This window comes from Buteo buteo, chromosome 16 (assembly GCF_964188355.1).
Source record: "Buteo buteo chromosome 16, bButBut1.hap1.1, whole genome shotgun sequence".
In the NCBI taxonomy this organism is placed as follows: domain Eukaryota; kingdom Metazoa; phylum Chordata; class Aves; order Accipitriformes; family Accipitridae; genus Buteo; species Buteo buteo.
Window position 1 is genome coordinate 3427019 of NC_134186.1, and position 19904 is coordinate 3446922.

Genomic DNA, 19904 nt, shown 5'->3' on the forward strand with positions numbered 1-19904 from the left:
AAACGCCCTGCCCTGCTCCCAGCCCCCGCAGCAATCAGAGCAACTCCATGCACCAGCCGTGCCTCAGTTTCCCCATTAATTACCTTCGCCCACCACCCTTGCGGTGGCAGCGATGCCAGCCAGCCCTGCTGACCCCAAGCGGGCTCCGAGAGCTCCCTCCCACCGAGCCCATCACCCAGGGCTTCGTTAAATCCCCCTGCTCCGCGGCACAACGATCCCACCTGGGAACCGAAGATGAGGCCAGGACACGGCTCAGTTTGGTGGCCGCAGCTGCCGCGTGGCGTGTCTGCAGGAGCTGCCGTCCCCAGGTGACACCGTCCCCCAGATGGTCCCCAGCCTGTCCAAGGCACCGGGACAGGATCGACCCCGCAGTGTGGGAACTGGGGTGGGAAGAGCTGGGACAGCATCACCACCCAGGACCTCCAACGGGAGTTAAGGGACAGCCGGATCCTTTAAAAAGCCACCAGCGAACACAGGCACAGACACCAGCTGGTCACCAGTGCCGGGCGAGATGGCAGCTGTGCCACGGTGCCACGGTGCCGGATGGCTCCTGGCACAGAGCTACAGCCTGGCCGCCCATAATGTGTGTCCCCCCCCGGCCCCCCGCAGCGCTACCTCTTTGTACAAGGGGAGGGCTGAGGCCAAACTCGTGCCACATCTGTGGCTTCAGCCCCAGCTGTGCCCCCCACAGCACCTTGCGGGACAGGGCAGGTGGCACATCCCACGCCAGCAGCACCGCACGGATGGGAAGTTTCCTGCAGGTTGAGCAGATCGGGGCATTTTACAGCCAAAACATGATAAGAAAAGGGAACCAAAAGGTAGAGGAACCAGAAGAAAGCACAAGTCCTCAAATATCACGGACAACGTTGGAGCGGAGACCAGCAAAGGGGCTTCGGCTGCTTTGAGCTCCAGGGATGGTGGCCACAACTGAGAGCAGTGGGGCTCCGCCAGCCCCCCCCGTCCTCTGCGGGCAGCAAGTCGGGGCCGAGCTTGATGTGGTGCCACGGAAGGGGCTGGTGAAGGCTGGAGGCAGTAAGCGATGGGGATGCAGGTGGTGGGATGCTGCCCGTGTACCTTTCGCTGCCGGACGCAAGGATTCGGGCTGTGCCGGCTGCCGTGGCGGTTGCCGTGTCCCCCGGGACCTGCGTCACCGACTCTGCCTGGCACCCAGCCCTGCCGGTGGCTGGGGACAGGAGCCCACCCCAGCGCCGTGCCAAAAAGCCAGTGCCCAGGTGAGGGGACCCCTCCGAGGACAGGCAGTGCCATGGGGACGATGCCGGATCAGCGAGGGAATGGGGCTCTTCCAGCTCAAGCTCTCCAGCTGCGACGCTCAGCCAGGCCAGGGCGCCGAGGACTTTAATTGATGGCAAGCCAAGCCACGCCAGGCCTGTACTGTTTTCTAATCCCAGTGTAATTAATGACCTTATCTTTGGCCAAAGCCATTTAGATTAAGTGGCTGGTGTGATGGGCTCGGCAGCTCCGGCTGCACAGATGGAAGAGCTGCGTTTGTCTGGGGATTAGAGGAGGGCAGATGGAGTGAAGTGCCATTCCCCATCCCCAAACCTCTCGGCACTGACAGCAGCCTGAAAGCTGAGACCACAACAACTTTCTCAGCGAGTCCTGGCCGGGACTGGAGAGCGATTTCGCATCGTTTGTCTCTTCTGCAGGAGACCAGGGAGGCAGACAGGGCCCAGAGCAAGAGGAGCAGGAGCTGAACATGTGCCGGCACCAGGAACTGGTGCGACCCTTGCCAGGAGCTCAATCCCAGTCCCTGCCTCGAGTCCTCCGAACAGCAGAGGTACAACAGACACCAGCTTCTTCCCTGGAGAGCAAATCATCGCAGGGATGTTGGCACTGGCACTGCATAAATAAAAAGCCGTGTCCTCATCGACAGTTCTTACCTCGCTGAGAAAGCAAACTCACCTGCTTCTTGCTGCTGGCAGGATCAGGGTGTGCTTCCACCTTCCTATAGCCGTCCAGCCACAGCATGAACAAGCAAATGTGCCAGCCCCCCCATTCTCCTGGGACTCACAGGAGCTGCTACCCCCAAAACAAGGCACTGCAGCAGGCGGCACGGAGCAGGGGGAAGGCCTGGGAGACCCTGCCCGACCGTGGCTGCAGCACAACCTGTTACGCACAGGCTCGTGAACAGAACAGGCAGAGTAGCAGCTATTGTGGTAGAGGAATAACATTTATCTGTGGGGATAACAAAGTTCATATTAAACCGATTAAGGATATTAAATCCATTTCTAACAGTATGGTCATCTGACTGCACTCAGGAGACAGAGCAGATAATCCCACCCCTCATTCACAGAGCTGCCCCGACGATCCTCGCCTGGCCCAGGGAGATGACTCAAGGTGTCCGTGCCGTCTATCAGAAGACCACACTCAGCACATCAGCGGCAAATGGGGCTTTATGCCCGGCCTCACCTCCGTCTCATCCATCCAGGCTAGGAGAACACGGTTCCACGCCATGACCTCTTGGCCGTGGGCGCCAGTGCTGGGCTGAGCCCGTATCCTCATACACGCTTGAGTCAGCGTGGATGGCAAACAAGTCTGGGCTGGAGAAGAGGTTCAGCTGGCGCTGCAGACAGACCCAGCAACACAAACGCGGTGCCCAGAATTTCAAAGCTGATGCCCGGCTCTGCCCAATGCTGGCAGAGAAAAGCCAACCCAAATTCCCAGCTCTTCCCTGCTTATTCCTTTCAGTCCGAGCTCCCTAGCCACCCCACACCCCTATCAAACAGCTCAAGGCAGCCACCCCACGGAGCGTTACAGAAATAATTCAGTGCTGAGGAACACAAACCGGAGGTTTAATCTAATCCCCACCAGAGCAGGCATCTCCAGAGCCTGCGATGGCAGATCCACCCACGCAGCTCTTCCCCTCGCAGGCTGAGCCCTGAGAGATGGCTCTTGCCACATGGTGTATCGCAAGCAGCTGAAGGAAAAATGTGTGCTCTACCAACCCAAAACCCTCCCAGGAGGAACCGTCTTGATTGCATTTGCCAGGAGAATCCCAAATGCCCTGGAAAAGGCCGTCCCAGTTTCACCCAGAGCGGCACGCCGGGAAGCGCGGTGGCGCAGACGGCGCTTGCGTCCTCCAGGAAGGACGCTGCGGAGACCAACTGCCTTGCGGACGTGGCACAAGGAATTTGCTGCTCAGCAACTCGGATTCAAATGCGGGGCTGGTTCCCACTGCCAAACCACAGTGTAAACCCCCGGGAATTCAGCTTTAACTAGGACAGGCTCATCTGTTGCAAACTTGATGAGATCATTTCCAAGTTCCTGTTTAACAGGTGCCAGCTCCTTCTGCACCTGCTATGTGCATAGGGATCAGCCTGCCTCCACCAAGCTGAGAACATCTGCTCAGCTCCCTCAGAAGCTGCAGAAAAGGTGACTGGAAGAAGGAACCAGGCCTGGACCTCCTGCCCTGTGCCCAGAGCAGGGAACCTGGGCCAGGTAGAAACAGAGAGCAAGAAAACTGCGCTTGTTAATAGGGAGGGGAACCCGCAAGAATCTTGCAGCTTTATTTCCATATAAAAGAAAAAAAAAAATCCTCTCCACAATAAAGGCAGTAAGAGCTCACTCAGCTCCAGAGCTGCACTCCTGGCCAAGCTGGAGGAGTGCAGGGTATTTCTGTCTCTGAGAACGACACGTTTGCATGCCAGCAGGATCAGCTCAACCATTCCAAGGATAATGCTGCGTCTCTGGCAGGAATTAACGCTTGGCATGGGAGGATGCTCCTAGCAGCCTTGCCCCAGGGCCCAGCCCTTTCCAGGCAGGGCTGGGGAAGCATGGGAACACGGCGCGATGAGGCCACATGAAGAAGATCTGATGCAGCCGACGGCCTTTGGCCGTCACTTCCACACCTGCCCCATCCTGAAAAAAATGACTCAGCTCGTTCGGTTCAAGGCCACCCAGGACTAAGTCGCTTCCTCGCCGTACAGGTGGAAGCGCGGCTGCTCCCCTTCGCCAGCTGGTTTGCAGGCCTACGGCAAAGGCAAGCTGCTGTCGTCGCCCAAGGTTTCTGGGCCCCCACTGTCCCCCTCAGTCTCTGCAACACGGCTGGCGGCCTCCAGCTTCCTTCTCTTCTTCAGATGGTGCAGGTGGGATTTGGATCGTGTGTGAGCTGGAGGAAGAGGCAAACAGAGCGTTTAATTCTGAGGAACTTTGAGAAGGGAACACCCGACCCGATCTCGCCGTGCAGTGCAGAGCACCCTCCCTTCCCATCTTCCTGCACAATTGATTCCCGCAGAAAAGTGAACTCCCAAGCCCTGCCCTGGCCATTTCTCAGGATGCTTCTAGGCCAAACTACCGGCGCTCAAAGGGGGACAACACTTCCTAGCCTTCTCCTGACTGCAAGAAGGACTGGAAGAGGGAAAAATCCTAGTTCTGTATATGCAGAAGACTCCAGATTGTCAGGACTCAACCCTCCCAGCAAGTCTGCTCCCAACCGAGACACAACGCCGGGAGGACGGGAGAAAGGAAAGTGTTACCAAAGAGGCGGCACATTGCAGGATGCAGGCGAGGTTGTGCAACTATCCACCACGCCATGGAGCACCGCCAGGATCATTTGTAAGCCTAGATGCCTGCACCACAGCACCAGGGATATCCTGTACATCTACAGAGAGGCTAGGGATGGAGCCTGGAGCATAATTATGCTTTTGCATAACTCCAGGGCAAGGCCCCCAGCTACGAGAGCACTTCAGCAGGAGTCGGATGGGAACAGAGGTGTAATCCCAAGGATGAAACTTGTACTGATGCAGCAGGGCAGCAGGAGCTGCGTTTCTGTTTGAAATCACATAGTTAAGGACAGTAAAACTTCCTGTATCAGTGGTATTATCTAAGTAGAAGGCGCTTTGTCTAACCAGACCAATGTACCATCTTAGCAGGGCGGTTTTGCTATTTCCAAGAGATCAGAGCAGCAATTAAAGCAGCAAACTTTTCATGCAGGGCCTTAATTAAACGAGGGTATGTGCTCACTGAATCAAAGCCCTCAGGTGTTTTCCAGTCATCCTTTTCTGCCAAAGGATGAAATTACATGCAAAGCTGCTGCTTTATCACAATGCTGTAGGGTCACTCTCAGCTTGAAATAAAGTCTCACCTCTTACAATTTGTTGCAAGCAACACCAAAGCTTACAGTGGTTGGAAGAAGCGTTGATTTCTGCTGCTGTCTGGGGAGGCATGCTCTTTTAAGTCCATACAAATTGTAAAATTAGATAAAACTTTAAAATCTTCCAAAGCCAGTGGGGTACTGGGATGCAGTTCCCAGAACTATCTGTAACTTGATTTAAGAAAACAGACCAGACTGCAGATCGACTCCGCTCCCACAACTGTTTTCACTTCCCTTTGAGCTTTTACATTTTGCAGTTACAAGTAACACCCAGGCTTTGGACCATTTTTCTCCCACCATCTGGGGATTTGAGCCAAATTCAGCTGGATGCAGAGAACAACAGCTGGTCTTGGTTGAGAAAGGTATTCTCTTTCATCTATCAGAATTTGGGATGACATCCCTAGAGGACATGTAGTTGCAGCTGTAGTGTTTGGGGGGGGATCTTGAGGAGTTCCCACTCAGTCATAAAACTTGCTGGACCTGGAAGGATGGTACAGACTCTGATAGCCTTCAGAGTCCTCTAGTTCTGGAGTAGGTAGAGCTCCTTCAAAGCACCTCCAAGCTGAGACAGCTGAGACTGGCTAAAATAAGAATTATTACACTTACAAACTGATCTCACTACAATGAGCTTCCTATGCTGAGCCAACTTCCATCTTTGCTTTCAGCAGTTCCCTGGCTCAATAGGTATAAGCGACTCATTCAAATCCAACAACCAACGACCTGGGAAATTTATCTCTGCATTGTGTCTGCATATACTGCATTTGGGCAACACATGGAGATTTACCAGTTTCATTTCTGCAGCCAGTTTCTCCACTACTTTTTGTTTCTGGTTCTCAGCATGAGCCTCACAGCACAGATAAATTCACTGAGTTAATCTGATTCCAGCTGAGCTCTTTTAAAGTAAGTCTATTGAAAATAGAAAATCCCTTTCTATTAACATTACAGCTAGGAATACTTTTTTCTTTTTTTTTTTTAAACACACAAATAGGAGATACTGGAGCAAAACTGAACTATTAAAACATTAAGAAACTTTCATTTCACTCAACAAAATTTTAGAAGAAACAAATTTGTTCTGTGCTTTTTGACAAAGTATCTAAAGTGCTGAAAAGGACCAGCAGTCTTGACTAAACACAGACAGCTCTGAGGCTTGATGTTACGTATAGATCCCCATGTCTGGCGTGACAGCAGAGAGCGCGAGTGTTTACTGGGTGCCGGGGAAGGGGGGGAAAGCCCGACAGATGGCTGCTGTGGCACAGCTCCTGCACCCCCTCTGGGCTTGCAAATGGCTGCTTTCATACACAGGCTGTAAACAATCCTTGAAAGCCCAAGATCATGTGCTGAGGGTCATCTGGCCAAGCAAAGACAGCCAAGGAAGCCGCTCTGCTTCAAAGAACTGCCTCGCTCCATCCCTCCACGTAACTGCGCTCGCTGTGTCCCCTCCCAGGTCCTCTCCCTCTTACCGCATCCTACCTGCCCACTCCCTGTCCCCAATGATGACTCTGTCGCAGAGCTCACACACGCGATGACTCCGTTTGTTCTCATTTACATCGTACTCCATCTTCACAGGCTCTGCTGGGGGCTCACGTCCCTGTAGATTAAATAATGTCTCAAACTGGTTTCGGCTATGAAAATTTGCTTCGCTGCGTTCACTCTGGTAGAGTTTGGGATGTGAACTTGCCATACCCAAACACTAAGGTTAGCAGGACAGATGCTGCAGTTTTACCATGCAAGACAAGTGGCGTACTGGGCATCAGGAGAAATTTTCAGCTTAAACAACAACCCTCTGCTGCTGCGAGGAAAGCCCAAGGCTGGACATGTAAGCAGACAGCCCTGCTCATGGGAGAGACTAAGTGCCAAGTTACGGGGCCTAGAGACTAGCAAGAAGTTGGCTTCTCAGTCATGGCTCACGTGTTAACTCCAGTTCCCCAGTACCTGGATGAAGCTCTCCACAATCTCCAGAGCAGGTTTCAGCACATCCTCCTCCCACCGCAAGAGATCAGACACCTCCAAGCCATACACCGGGGGCACATTGGGCCCGGGACCTACAGAGACACAGAAAGGCAGGTCGCTGCCACAACCCCCCCAACATCATGTCCCAGCACCCACGGGGTCACACTGTGAGCAGAGAGGATCTGCTCTTTGCTATCTAGCTGTCCTTTAGCATTCAGAAGCAAATAGCACCAGCCTTTCCAGAGCCAAAATTACCAAAGACCTCAGCTTGGGGGGGGCATCACCCTCGCAAACAGCAAGAACACCTAAGACCTCAAGCAAGTATCTTCATGGTTGTCTGCCTTCGGGACAGCATTATGAAATGCAAGCACACCAACAGCCCATCACAACAACAAACACTTCATCACAGCCATGGTCCACAGGAGGCTGCATAAGATCAAAAAGCTAGATCCAGGCACAAAGCCATCACACAAAGCTTACAAGGAGATGCAGGCACGGAGTCTGGATGAGGAATCTGCGAGTGCAGGTTCCTACTTAGAGCTGTAATTGCTTCTGTGGCTGCAGGGGCCAACGCTCCTGGCTCACAGTAGCAGGCCATGGCGGGAGATGCTTTCCTAACGCCTCGACCTGACAAGGCACAGTTTGAAAGCCACCCCTTTGGCTTCCCCCAGCCCGGTGCGAAGGCACGGGGTGCTCGCTGCAGCCTGGCTGGGGTAAGACAGCTGCAATCAGAGCACCCACTCCCTCCGGCGACGTCGCTGCCCTGCTGCGACTCACCTCCCCGCAGACATCGGGCACACGGCCCCGCTTGGACAAAGCCATCAAGGCTGCCGCGTGCCAGTCTCCAGCAGGTGCTGCTTTTTATTGCTGTAACCACAAACAAGCTCCCGACAGGGCTGATCTGAAGCACACCTGCCACCAGAAAGGTGAGCCACATCCACCAAGCACATGGCTCCAGGAAAGCTCTTGCACCTCGTTCAAAGCCCATCTTTTGATTCAAGTTTCTCCCTGCTTTTTTTTTAATATATTGTTGTTTTGCCCCTACCAAGCACCTTTCAACAAGTGCCCGGCTCCCAGCTGCCGCTGCTGGCCCTGCTCCAAGGCTGGGGCTGGGATGGGGAAGTCCTGCTGGCTCCTTGCCACTGCGGTGAGCATGGCCCAGGCTAAAGAGCAGCCAATGGGCTCCTGCTCCTAATCTGGAGGGCAGCTCTCAAACTGGGCTTTTCTCCCTGCGCAGGGAGCACGTGTGGGTGCGTGGGGAGAGGAACCATGCTGGGCACCCCCTCCCTGAGTCCCCTGGGAGCTGTCGGCAGGATAGGCTGCAGGGATGCTGTGGCCATCATCATCTACCGCTGCCCGGAGTGGGGCTGAGCCTTTGCTCGCTTTGTTCCGCTGAAGTATTAGCCATCCTGATGGCACTTCTGTTGGGAGGGGATCTTCCCTTGACAGGCAACCAGGGGTGCAGGGGAAGCAGTGAGAAGGAGCTGGCTTCCCGAGTGTCTGGGCAGGGAGGCTGTGGGCAAGATAAACATGGACAGTGCTGGGTGGGCTGTCTCAGGAGGGCTGAGCAGCTGCTCTACAACCCAAACATGTGGGAAGGAATTGGGGCAGTCTTGTGGGTGGACTGGGACACTGGGTGCCTGTGGCTCCTGGAAGGATCTGGCCGGCAGCAGACACCTGCAGAGCCAGGGTAGGCTAGGCCAGCGGGGAGAATCCAAGCAGGATTGTCTGATCTTTGCCAGACTCGCGTCCCCCCCAACACATGCTGCCCCAAAGCAGAGGAGCCACCACTCTCCTCTCTTGAGCTGGGAGCAGGAGATGTGCCAAGGAGGGATGAGAAGAGATGCAAGAGCAGGGATGGCAAGGCAGGGCAGGAACAGAGGACTTACGTCTCAGGAAGCGGTTTCGGACCCATTTGTTCTGCCTCCGGGCATATCTCTTGGTCACCTGTTTCAGGGCCTGGATCCCTTTGAAACAGAGGGAGTAAAAAATAAAAGCTTTGTTGTTATTTTAGCAGGTAAGACAAGCTGTTCGGGGGCTGCACTGCTCTCATAATGCCTAATTGAATACTTCTCTGCACAAACAGAGCCCAGGACTCCTTGTCCTACCCACAGTGAGCCCAGAGGATAGTTTACCACTGTACAACCTTTCAGTGTTTAGTACCAGCCTTATCATAGCCCTCTGTAACAGTCTCCTGAGCAGACACAACAAGCCCCTTCCGCACCAGACTTGTTTTCAAGCCTCTTATCATTTCTGTGGTCTCCTCAGCCTCCATCTCCACTTCGCACTGAACCCTCCTTGTCACAGACCAGCTCCGCCTGGGACCTCTGCTGTGCTGAGAAGCAGAGCAGCTCTCTTCTAACAACAGCCTATCTGTCCAGACGCTCTAGAATGATGCGTGCCATCGAACAGCGCATCACTACTGACTCATGCTGTGATCTGCTAGATCCCCAGATCCCTTCCTGCTATCCTGCTGCTGAACCAGATGCTGAGTTCTGCTTCATTCCTTCTTTCTAGCCCTGTTCTCCACAGCATTCACACCCCAGCTGGGATCCCATCACCCAGGTCACCAGCAGACCAGCTCCAGATCCCAAGTCACGCTGTGCCTAGTACATCTTGCAAAGAGGCCTGGGGGAAGGGAGGGAGGAATTGCTCTGAGTGTGCTCAGAGATGCTCTCCAACCACTGAAAAAGGAGTCCCTGCCCCTCTGAGCTGGCAGAAAGGGAAAATGCACACAGAAAGGTGCAGCTCAACCCCAGCAAGACCTGCTCTGGGCTTGAGCTTGGTTCAGAGCATCACGCCGTGTCACCTGGAGCTGTGTGGGACTGAGGGACGCAGGGCACACAGGGTGATCCTCCCACCTTTTTGCAGCAGCAGGGCACTGGTCTCAGGCGAGCAATTCCCCTCACTGACGAGGTACTCATGGAACTCCTTGAAGCCGATGGACTGAAAGATGCCGTGCTGGTAATCCTGCCTGGAGAACAAGACAAGAGACAGGGGTCAAGGCCATCTCCTTCGGAACAGTGGGAGACCTCAACCCTCCCCAGAACAGCTGAGGTCTCTGCGCCTCGCCCTGCAGGACCCCCACAGGTGACACAAGCCCATGGCCTCAGGGGACAAGCCAAGTCAGGCACACACAGGAACGCAGACCGGTGCCTTCAGTGCCAGCCCACGTCAGCTTCGCTGGGTGAACACTCAAGCAGCACCGCAGGAGCAGACGCTGCGAAGAGAGGGCTGGGAGCAGCAACACATTGGAGGTGCTGCAGGCAGAGTTGGTCTGGGCCCTGAATGGGTCTGTCAGGTGGGAGTGGGAGCAGAAAGGGAACTGGCTTCTCACCCACCGGTTCTCAGCCACCTTCTCTCGGTTGTAGCGTCGGTGGAAGTCCCGCAGCTCCTCCAGCAGTCCTGCAGCCAGCATGTCATCCACCCGCTTCTCCAGCCGCTGGTCCAGAGCTGGGAGGAGAAGAGCAGGACACGCTCAGCCACTTGGAGCTGTGCCCTTGGGAGGACCACAGCTGGACAACGTGTCAGGACATGGTTCGGCACTGCCAGCCTCCCGATCCACCTGAGGAAAGCAGAGCCCAGCAGGCGAGGGGAGCGAGTCCTCCGTCACGCCCACTGATGCCAAAGGAATTGCTGCCTTGTTCAGGGAGGAGGCTGGGGCAGGAGCAGGGAGTCAGCCCTAATCCTGCATCACCTTACTCAGCCAGCCAAGAGCCCACTCTCACCTGCCTGGTCTGCATGGAGCCACAGGATGCAGGAATGTGGGTATTTCAGGGGCCCACCTAAAGGCCCCCCACCTTCCTCCTCCTGCTGCTGGTGCAAGAATTCACTATGGGGGATCCCCGTCTCTTCAAACACTTGGAGGCTCCTGTAAGCAGAGACAGACAGAGCTCAGAGGCTGGGTGAGGATGAGCTTTTCCATTTCCCCAGCAGCCCTGGGGGCTCCAGCAAAAGGAACCGCAGACACTCGCTGTGATCCAACCCTCTCATGTTGGGGGGAGGGCAGGTTTCTGCCCCCTCCCGTGCCCGGCATCCTGAGCACACCCAGGTCCTGGGGGTGCAATGCAGTGCAGAGCACAGCGATGGCACTCAAGGAGCCCAGAGCACAGCCACCCACTCCTGCCTGGCACCGGGACAAGCCCTGCAGGGGACGGGGTTCTGGCTCCAGCCCTGCCCTTTCCAGCCAGGCAGGGCTGCAGGGAAGGGGCCAGCGTTGCCAATGCTGCAAAGCATTACCGCCAGCTCAGCCCAGCCCAGCCAGGGAGGTGGAGGAAGCTGCGGAGGGTGCCCAACCCTCCGTCCCCCTCCACCGTGCGAATGGGGTGGGCGGCGTTCTGCTCCCCCCGGGCCAGGGCTCGGCTGGGTTGGGCCCGCCAAAGCAGCAAGCCTGGTCTTGCTCCAGTGCTGTTCCCACAGAGCTCAGGTATGTTACGCAGCCAGCATGGCAGCTTGCTCTTTAAATAGCTCCAGATAAACCCTGCTGCTGGGGCACCGCAGCGGGAGCAGCCCCGGTGCACCAAGCCAGGAGCAATGTGCTCTCCTGGATCCCAAAGGCAAGTTCAAGCTGGGGGCTGCGTGGCCAAAGGTCTCAGATCCCAGAGAGCTCCCCAACACCAGCGCTCCAAGGTTCCCAAGCACCTTGCTAAGAGGCTAGGAGTGCCTGCCTGGGATGGGAGAGCCCATCTTGCCGTGTTCCCAGGCACACGATTCCCTTGGGAAGGGGTACTGGGCCCTGGCACCTCCAGCCCCCGGCACGCCAAACTCACCTGGCCACTTTGCGCTTGTCGTGGGGGTGCAGCTTGGCCGCCATCTCTGGGTCCACCTGGCTCAGGCGGCGATGGAGCTCAACGCCATCCAGCTGTTCCAGCTCCACTTTCCTGTCGGTGACCAGCCCGGGGGCTGTGCTGGCCTTCTCCTGTGGGGCACAAGGCAGCCCTGAATCAAGCCGCTCATCCGTGTGCAAGGCCAGCGCAAGCAAGAAGATCCCCGAGACCCACAGGGTGAAGGAGGGGCTTTTGGTTCTTCTTGCCCCACTCTAGCAGGGGGAGCACCGTGCCCGGTTGCAGGAAGCCTGCCCTGAACACAGGGCTAACCCTTTCCCAGAGGGATATGCAGCCCCCCCAATAGTACCTTTGTGTTGATAAGGACCTTCCAGAGCAGGGACTCGATGTAGTAGTTGGTTCCTCCCACAACAATCGGGATCTTGTCTCGGGCAAAGATATCTTCAATGTAGCACAGTCAGGGAGCATAAGCAGAGATGCATGGCAGGGAGGGAGGGCTGTGGGGAGCGGCAGCCTGGGGCCCAGACCCCACTCTCCCAGCCCCAAGGAGCCAGTGAGGCTGCAGGTCAGGGTTACAGGTGTCCCTCATCTCTCACTATCCTCTGCTACCTGTGTCAGCTACCATCAAAACTCAGGGATGCCCAGGGAGGGCAATACCCAGCCCAGCACTGTTGTGGTGCAGCAGAGATCTTCCCCAACCAGCCCTGAGGATGGGCTGCACTGAGCATTAGCTGGACAAAAGAAGCTCCAAGGCCCCCTCGCCAGCAATATCCTCTGAAAACTGGAGTTAGTTGCAATGTGGACAGCTCAAGTCTGATGCAAACACTGATGCCTCTTGCAGGCCTGGCTGTGGAGTGAGGAAGTCCATATCTGCTTGGCCAGGCAGGCTGCAGCATTAAAGGATATCAGAGCCACAGCTTTGTCTCTGAAATCCACCACCGTGTAGTTAGAGACAAGGGGATCCACAAAGCTGATCATGTGGTGTCTGCACAGACGCTGCTCCTGGGGAGAAACCTTGTTCGTGATGATGTCCAAGCCCTTGTACACCTGGGGAAGAGAAGAGCCCATCGTTCACCTCTGTGTCCCATGAAACCCCCACCGACCATTGCTCCTTCCCCCACACACAGCCGCTGCCTGTCCCGATCACCCCTCCGAGCCCCTCGCTGATCTCTGGAGAAGCAGGCAGCACAGACAGGGGCACATGCCCCGTTCAGGCGAGGCAGCAGGAATCTCGCCAACGCCTGCTTCTGTCAGGGCCAAACTGCCTCTCTCTGGTGTTTGTTCCTGCGCACGGGAGATGAACCGTGAGTCCAACCGCTTGCAACTGCTTTCCTGGTCTGATATAACCCTGCAGTTAGGGAGGGAAAGGCTGATAAGAGTGATCAGAGAGCAGTGTCAGAGCCCAGTAAGCGTAACCAGCCAAGCCTGGCTCCGAAGCACAGAGCTCCAAAACAACAAGGGCAGCTGCCGTCAAGCTGCCATCTCCTCATCTGCTGCTGTTGCAGCTAAAAGCTCAGGTATGCCTCTCTCCAAATACCTGTCTCCAGCACAGCACCGAGTCTCGTCTGGGGACAAGGATCACTGCTTCCCATAACACACAAAGACCTCTCTGGATGCAACGTGCAACTTCATGGAGCCTCCTAAACACATACAAACGGTCTCAGCTCATGCACACCTTAAAAGCCTGGTGTACAGCCTGCTGCTGGCTCTCACCGAGCCAGTCAGGTACAAAGGGGAGCAAAACACACCAGTGCAGGTCAGTGACCCCAGGGGAAAAGAGGCACTGTCCTGCACCAAGGTGCCAGGAGACACTGGTGAGTGCAACCAGCAGCATCTCGCTGCTTCAAGGTGTGTCTTCAATCAGCTAGACAGCTAAAAGGAGAGCAGAAAGAAAAGCCACCCAAACCAACCCCTCGGCAGCATTCTTGGTGAGGAGCCAAGGCAACCTGCAATCCCAGCAGCACGCATCGGAGCCACGGCCCAAATCCACCCTCCAGGCTGCATAAAGCAACAGCCACAGCCCAGCCCGCAGACCCAGGTGGTGCAAGTACCGGAGCTGCCTCAGCTTGGCGTCCCATCCCCACAGCTCGGCTGGGTCCCGTGAGCAGAGCCCTTTCAGATGAGAGCATCTTTCACCCAGAAGAAGGGAGGAAGGCTCCTCGCCCTGCTCCCCGCAGCACGCAAACACAACCCTCCTCAGCGCAGAATGCCCCTGTGCCCTGGCACTGCCCTGTCAGTGGGTGCTGCGAGGCTCCACAGAGCTGCAGACAAACAGGGATCAGAGCAGGGACCCGCACCCCGAGGGTGCTGGCAGCAGATGTGTGGTCACAGCAGGGCACATAAAGCCTTTCTGTCCAGCCCAGCTCTGAGCCGTGCCAAGGACTGAGCACCCTCCGTGCCGTGGTCGGAGGGAGGACGTGTTTAGCCTCTCAGCACCTCCCCGCTTGGAGCAGTCGCCCAGCTTGGGATAAACTGGCCTGATGGGAGAAGGGACTGGAAATGGCTGTACTCATTTCCTCCTCCATCACCCAGAAACCACCCCAGCCAGAGGGCCAGACTTCCAGAAACAAATTTCCCCTTAATCCCCTCTGAGAAGCTGCCAAACCTCCGGCTGCAGCACAGCCTCCACCTACTGCCTCCCCTGGTCCCAGACAGAAGGACAAGGTGACACAGAGGTGACCCACGGGCAGAAGGCACCAAGCGGCAGCAGCAAGGGACGATTCGAGGTTAGTGGAGCAGGGAAGCCCGATCCCTGCCTGGAGCAGTCATGCGAGCTGCTGGGGCGGCTGAACCGGCTGCAGCCCGGCAGACACTCCCTGTCTTGCTTAACTCTTGCACTTGCTGCTTGGAGGGCCAGGGCCAGCTCCTGCTCCCAGTCCCTCGGCGGAGAAAGGCTCGCCTGGGGGCAGGAAGCAAGGGGGGAGCGGGAGGGCAACCAAATGCTCTTCCTTTCTGCCCTGCAGAAACCCAGCTGGCTCCAGGGGATGGCGAGCAGACAGGAGGAAAGACCCAAGAGGCAGCTCTCTGCCAACATGCCCCGTGGCTGGCTGCAGCCTATTGATCTCCTTCCATTACCCAAGCCCGGGCTAAGCAGCGCCATTCAACGCAGATCCCCAGTCAGCACCGAAAAGCCTTTGAATTCCGCGACCTTTGGCTCAGTGCCTTCTCTTCCCCGACAAGGGCCAGTCCAGCCCTCCAGCTCCTCCGACTCCCACTCGTCTGCCTGAAATCACGGTCAATACAGAGGGCTGGCGGGGAGGCTCGGAGGCAGCCGGGAGCTCCCAGTGCCCTGCGAGGGCAGAGCCAGAACTTACAGTTCAGTCTCCAATTCCCCAAGGTTCTCCCGCAGATTAAACACCGAGAGACTCCCCGAATATCTGGCAACAAGAGGAGGAGGAATGCGGTGTCAGTGTGTGGGCTGGGAGGAAACAAAGGCGGCCTTTTACACACACCCAGCAAAGCCCAGAGAAGGTTTCCACCAGCTGGCTGTCGGCAGGGCCTCGCACCGAGACGTCCTCCTGACACTCATTTCTATTTTCAGCAAGCGGCTCAGATAAGCCTTTGTTGCTTTCTAAGGCCCCAAAACAGATTAGCAGCAGCCTGGAGCAGCAGGCCTCCGAGACACCAAACACAAGCCGGGGACTAAAGATGCTTAGCCTTGACGGCGTCCTCCCACCTCTGCCGCTGAAACCGCCGGGCAGGTCAGCCCCACAGCTCGCAGTACTTTGCTGGAAAGTCAGCGCTCTCTCCCCTTTTAAAGGGTGGGGAAGCTGAGGCAGGAGACACAAACACCAGCGACCCTCAGGATACGATGCCTGTGAGGATCCACAGCCCGGGAAGGGTGGGCTCTCCCAAACCCTGGCTCTGCCACCAGTTTCATGCACAGTCCCAAACTCTGTCCTTTTGCCACCATCTGCCCTAGAGAGGGAAAGGCACCGTCCTTGCCCTGAGCGCAGGGAGCACACTATTGAAGGTGACAAGACAGCTGTGCAGCACAGGGACCCCAGACACATCCAAGCCACCTACGGCCGGGAAGAGTGTGAAAACTTCACAGGGGCCAAAGGATCTCCCAGGTGGAGAGGGGCACGGAGGACCCAAACCAAGTTTGGGCGCTAGGAGAACACGATTCACTCCCCCTCTGATCCCTGCTGTGAGAAGGATGTCAGCAAGGGCTCTTAAGATGTCCTGACCTGACACACTAAGTGACAAGTGTAGCCAGTGTGCTACAACAGCCTCCGGAGGAGGACTGCATCGCCACTTCAAAGTATGAAATCCAGAAGGGATGGCAGGATCGGGAGCGGATGGGGGCCTCCAGCAAGCTGGCACCAGGATCGCTGTGCCCTCACTGCTCCATCAGGAATGAAGAAGCGGGACTGGCTTCACCCCACTTGGCTTCCCCAGGGAATGACTTACTCCTAAAGGAAACTCGCTGGGATGACAAATGGCAACAGAAAGGACAAAAAGAAAGATTAAGAGGCCATCAGATTAACCGGAGCTCCTGAGCTGCACGCAGGCAGCAGCTAAGTCTGTAATTTGACCACAGCGACTCAGGGCCATGACGAAAACACCCTGGAGATAGCGGGGTGCCTGTGTGCGGGAACAGGTGGGCTCGGGGCTCCCCGGCCCCTTCCCGAGCCTGGCTCCAGCCCCAGCAGCTGCCCAAAACACTGCCAGCATTTGTCAGAGCTCCACGGAGCCCGCACGGGGCGCAGCGATGAATGGACAGAGGGGGCTGAGGGCGACACGGTCGCTGGCAGCTGTCAGTCGAGAATGAGCAATGGGATTTTTAAAACCCGGCGACTCTTCCGCAAGGACACCGGAGCCAGCTCTGCGTGGCAGAGGGATATACAGCAGGGAGACAATATTCTACGGGAACAAAGCCAGCAAGAAAGCAGACCCAGTTGGCTGGCTGCAGCCGCCTAAGCGGGGCACGGGGGTTAGTGGAGCGTGGTGGGGGAGGCGCAGACACACGCTGCTTGAGGCTGTGCCTTCAGGCGGCCGGGGCCACGGAGAGGCAGGGCTCACCCGCCTCGCCGCCCCGAGAGGCTGCGCCGACAGCACGCTACGTTACAGGATAAAGCAGGGGAGCTGCTCGGCTCTCGCTCCACAGTCACGCTAGGATGAGATTAAAAGGAAAAGAGGACAAGAGCCACTCGAGCCCGAATACCATTGGGCGCCTGCAGCCAGAGTCCTCCCAGTGCCTGCATTCCCGTAGTGGGACCCGAAACAACCAGAGCACAAAATACATGCTTCAAAACATCCACCAGCGTGAAACGAGAATTCACAGCATGCTAGTCGGCTCCAGCCACATCTGCAGAGCTCGGGATGCAGCAGGAGCCTCGTGTTTGCAGGATCGCCGAAGTCAACAGCTGCTTCCCTGATATCGAAGCCTGCTGTACGCTGGGCTGGCGGTCACTGCAAGGTCTGAGAACCTCAGCATTCCCAGTACACAAACGGGCATGAATAACCAAACAAAAGCTCTAGGGCTTGTCCAGATCAGGACGGTCAATACTAGTAAAACCGCACCAGCCGAGCTCTGCTCAGAAACATTTCTGATGCAGACACTAGAGCAGAGTAACTCGCCTTGGAAACTTAACAGCAGCCACCTAAAAGCCACCCCAGCCCAGACAGAGTCTGCAGAGAAAACCGGTCCACAGGCAGTCTCACCCCCAGCTCGAGGAGAGCGAGATGGACCTGCCAGTCCTTCGTTAGGGAGCACGTGTTAAGGGCTCGCAACACCGGCAATGCCTGGTGGTTCACAACGGCTGGGCCGGGCAACCAGGAGGGCAGCTGCCCACAATCAGGCAGCGCTGGACAAAGCTTCCACGTCTCGCGTGAATGTTTTGCCCCTGCAGGATTTTGTCAATTCAGCTCAGGCCTCAAACACCCTTTCCCCAAGAACTTAAGGCAAACATTCCATAGAATTAAAGCTTTCCAATTGCTTGCTCCAAATGCAGGACAGGGATTTTTTAAATTTAGCTCTCTGGGATACAAACAGTGACCAGCATCGGCAGCCCGGTGCAGGAAACCAGGAGGTGGCTGCAGGACAGCGAGAGTCGATCTCTGAGCAGCACAAAGGGCAAAGGGTGTTGTTGGCAGAAAACGCCTTTTTAAAAAGCGTAGTAACTACCGTTAAACATTAAACTTGACAGAAAGCTCAGGCGTTATAGAGAACAAGGAAATTGTTGATTAGGAAGGAAAACATTCTGCTAAACAATAACAAAACCCCCGCAGTGGCTGAAATCTACATCTTGTGACAAAGCTCTTGTAGCTGAACGCAATTAGGACCAAAAAAACGAGGCTAGGCTCCTTGGTGTTTACTGAACCTGACTGTACAACCAATATATTCCACGCTGCCACTTGCAATAAGACACGAGACCACAGAGACTGTCACTGGCAAGTAGCAAATATCATTTTTAATATTCTTTCTTGCATCTCGTTGATGACCCATTGCTGGTGACTGAGGAAGGGAGCGCTTGCCTTCAGCTGCCGTATTACAGCCTCACGTAAGGCTACGTCCATAAAACAGCCTCTGGAAGGACAGACAGCACCAGCCAGCCCTGCTGCCTCACCACATCTCCCAGCCAGGATGCGAAGCACAACGCAGGGTCCGGCCCGGACCGATGTGCGCACCCTAAGGCCTCGATCCAGCTGCGGTTTCTTAGGGAGGACTTGCGCCATGTCCCATGGGATTGCCCACGTCCCAATGTCCGTGTCAGCAGATCCGCATCTGCGGGAGCAACCCTGTGTATCGCTTACTACCCATTAACTCCAACTGCTCCTTACACCTCCGCATAGCTTTTTGTGGATTAAAGTTAAAACATTTCTTCCAAAAGGTGAATTTACTGGGGGGGGGGGGGGGTGTTGTTGAACAAACCCAGCTCTGCAGTTTTGGTTGCACTGCCTTGTTCGGAGCTAACAAGCGGGCACGGCGCGCTTCTCTCACTCGAAAACGAGCAACCGGCCACCGGGACAGGGGCACCGGGGCCAGGCCGGGCCCTGCACCGGGAGCACACCCAACGGGTACGATCCCCCCCCCCAGCAGCCGTTCCCCACAAGCATCCGGCCACGGGGCCCGGGGTCCCCGGGGGAGCCCACCCTGCAGCCCCGTGGGGCTGGGCCCTCTCCGGGCGCTCCACCAGGCCCCACCGCCCCTCCAGGACCAGACCAGGACGCCTCCCGACCCCCTTAAAGCCCCCACCCCGGGGGATCCCGGGCCTAGCTCGGGCCTTCCCCGGTCCCAGCTGGGGCCTTCCCCGGTCCCCAGGCCCGGCCGCGGCCTCCCTCAGGCCCAGCTCGGGCTTTCCCCGGTCCCCAGGCCCGGCCGCGGCCTCCCTCAGGCCCAGCTCGGGCCTTCCCCGGTCCCCAGGCCCGGCCCCGGCGTCTCCCGGTGGCGGGGCCTATCCGCAGGCCGCCCCGGAGGGCCGGGCCCGGCCGTACCTGCATGGAATCGGCGCTGACGATCTCCCCACCGAGTCGCAGGCCGAGCTGCAGCGCCAGCGCCGACTTGCCGGTGCCGGTAGCGCCGAGGATCACCACCAGCGGCGGCCGAGGCCGTGATGGCGGCGGGGCCCGACCCAAGCAGAAAGCGGCCGCCGCCATGGCCCGGCCCGGCCCGGCGGCTGCCATGGGGACGGGCGGGCGGGAGGGACGGGGGCGGGACGGGGACGGAGCCGGAGCCGGGGCCGGGGCCACCCGCGGGGAGGACGGGGCCGAGCCCTGTGCCCCGTGTCCCTCTGCCAGGCGGGGTTCCCGTCCCCAAACCGGGTCCCTCCCCTTGCCCCCGACGCGGGTCTCCATCCCTGTCCCCTGCCCTGCCCATCCCCACGCCCCCCGGGTCATTTTTGGGTCCCCCGGGCACCCCCCCGCCTTTAGAGACCCCCAGCCACCCCCGGGCTGCGTCCACGAGTGGGGTTCTGCCCCGTGGTACCTCTTTTTTTTTTTTTTTTTGGGGGGGGGGGGTAGGATGGGGTGGGAAGGATGCTGTTGCCATAGCAACGGGGCAGGAGGGTGAGGAGCGGGGCTGTTGCCGTAGCAACGGAGAGGAGCGAGTTGCC

At 57.2% G+C, this 19904-nt stretch overlaps 1 protein-coding gene across 1 annotated transcript; it reads right to left on the minus strand.

Moving 5' to 3' along the window:
* Positions 1-2172: 2172 nt before the first annotated feature.
* TRIT1 (tRNA isopentenyltransferase 1) lies at positions 2173-19597 on the minus strand. Its single transcript, XM_075047388.1, has 11 exons — positions 19288-19597; positions 12754-12894; positions 12197-12295; positions 11833-11981; positions 10792-10934; positions 10405-10516; positions 9925-10037; positions 8953-9030; positions 7046-7155; positions 6584-6701; positions 2173-4129 (listed from the first exon to the last, which is right to left on the minus strand). The coding sequence occupies exons 1-11, from the start codon at positions 19474-19476 to the stop codon at positions 3990-3992; spliced, it is 1392 nt and encodes a 463-aa protein (XP_074903489.1). The 5' UTR covers positions 19477-19597; the 3' UTR covers positions 2173-3989.
* Between the last annotated feature and the right edge of the window lie 307 nt (positions 19598-19904).

What these genes read in the sequence shown, in the direction of transcription:
- TRIT1 (XM_075047388.1), bottom strand. Translation starts at nt 19,476, where the DNA reads ATGGCAGCCGCCGGGCCGGGCCGGGCCATGGCGGCGGCCGCTTTCTGC. An exon ending in GACAAGCGCAAAGTGGCCAG is followed by an intron (nt 10,935 to 11,832) that starts GTGAGTTTGGCG and finishes CTCTGCTTACAG; the next exon opens with GAGCCTCCAAGTGTTTGAAG. An exon ending in TTGTGGAGAGCTTCATCCAG is followed by an intron (nt 6,702 to 7,045) that starts GTACTGGGGAAC and finishes TTTAATCTACAG; the next exon opens with GGACGTGAGCCCCCAGCAGA.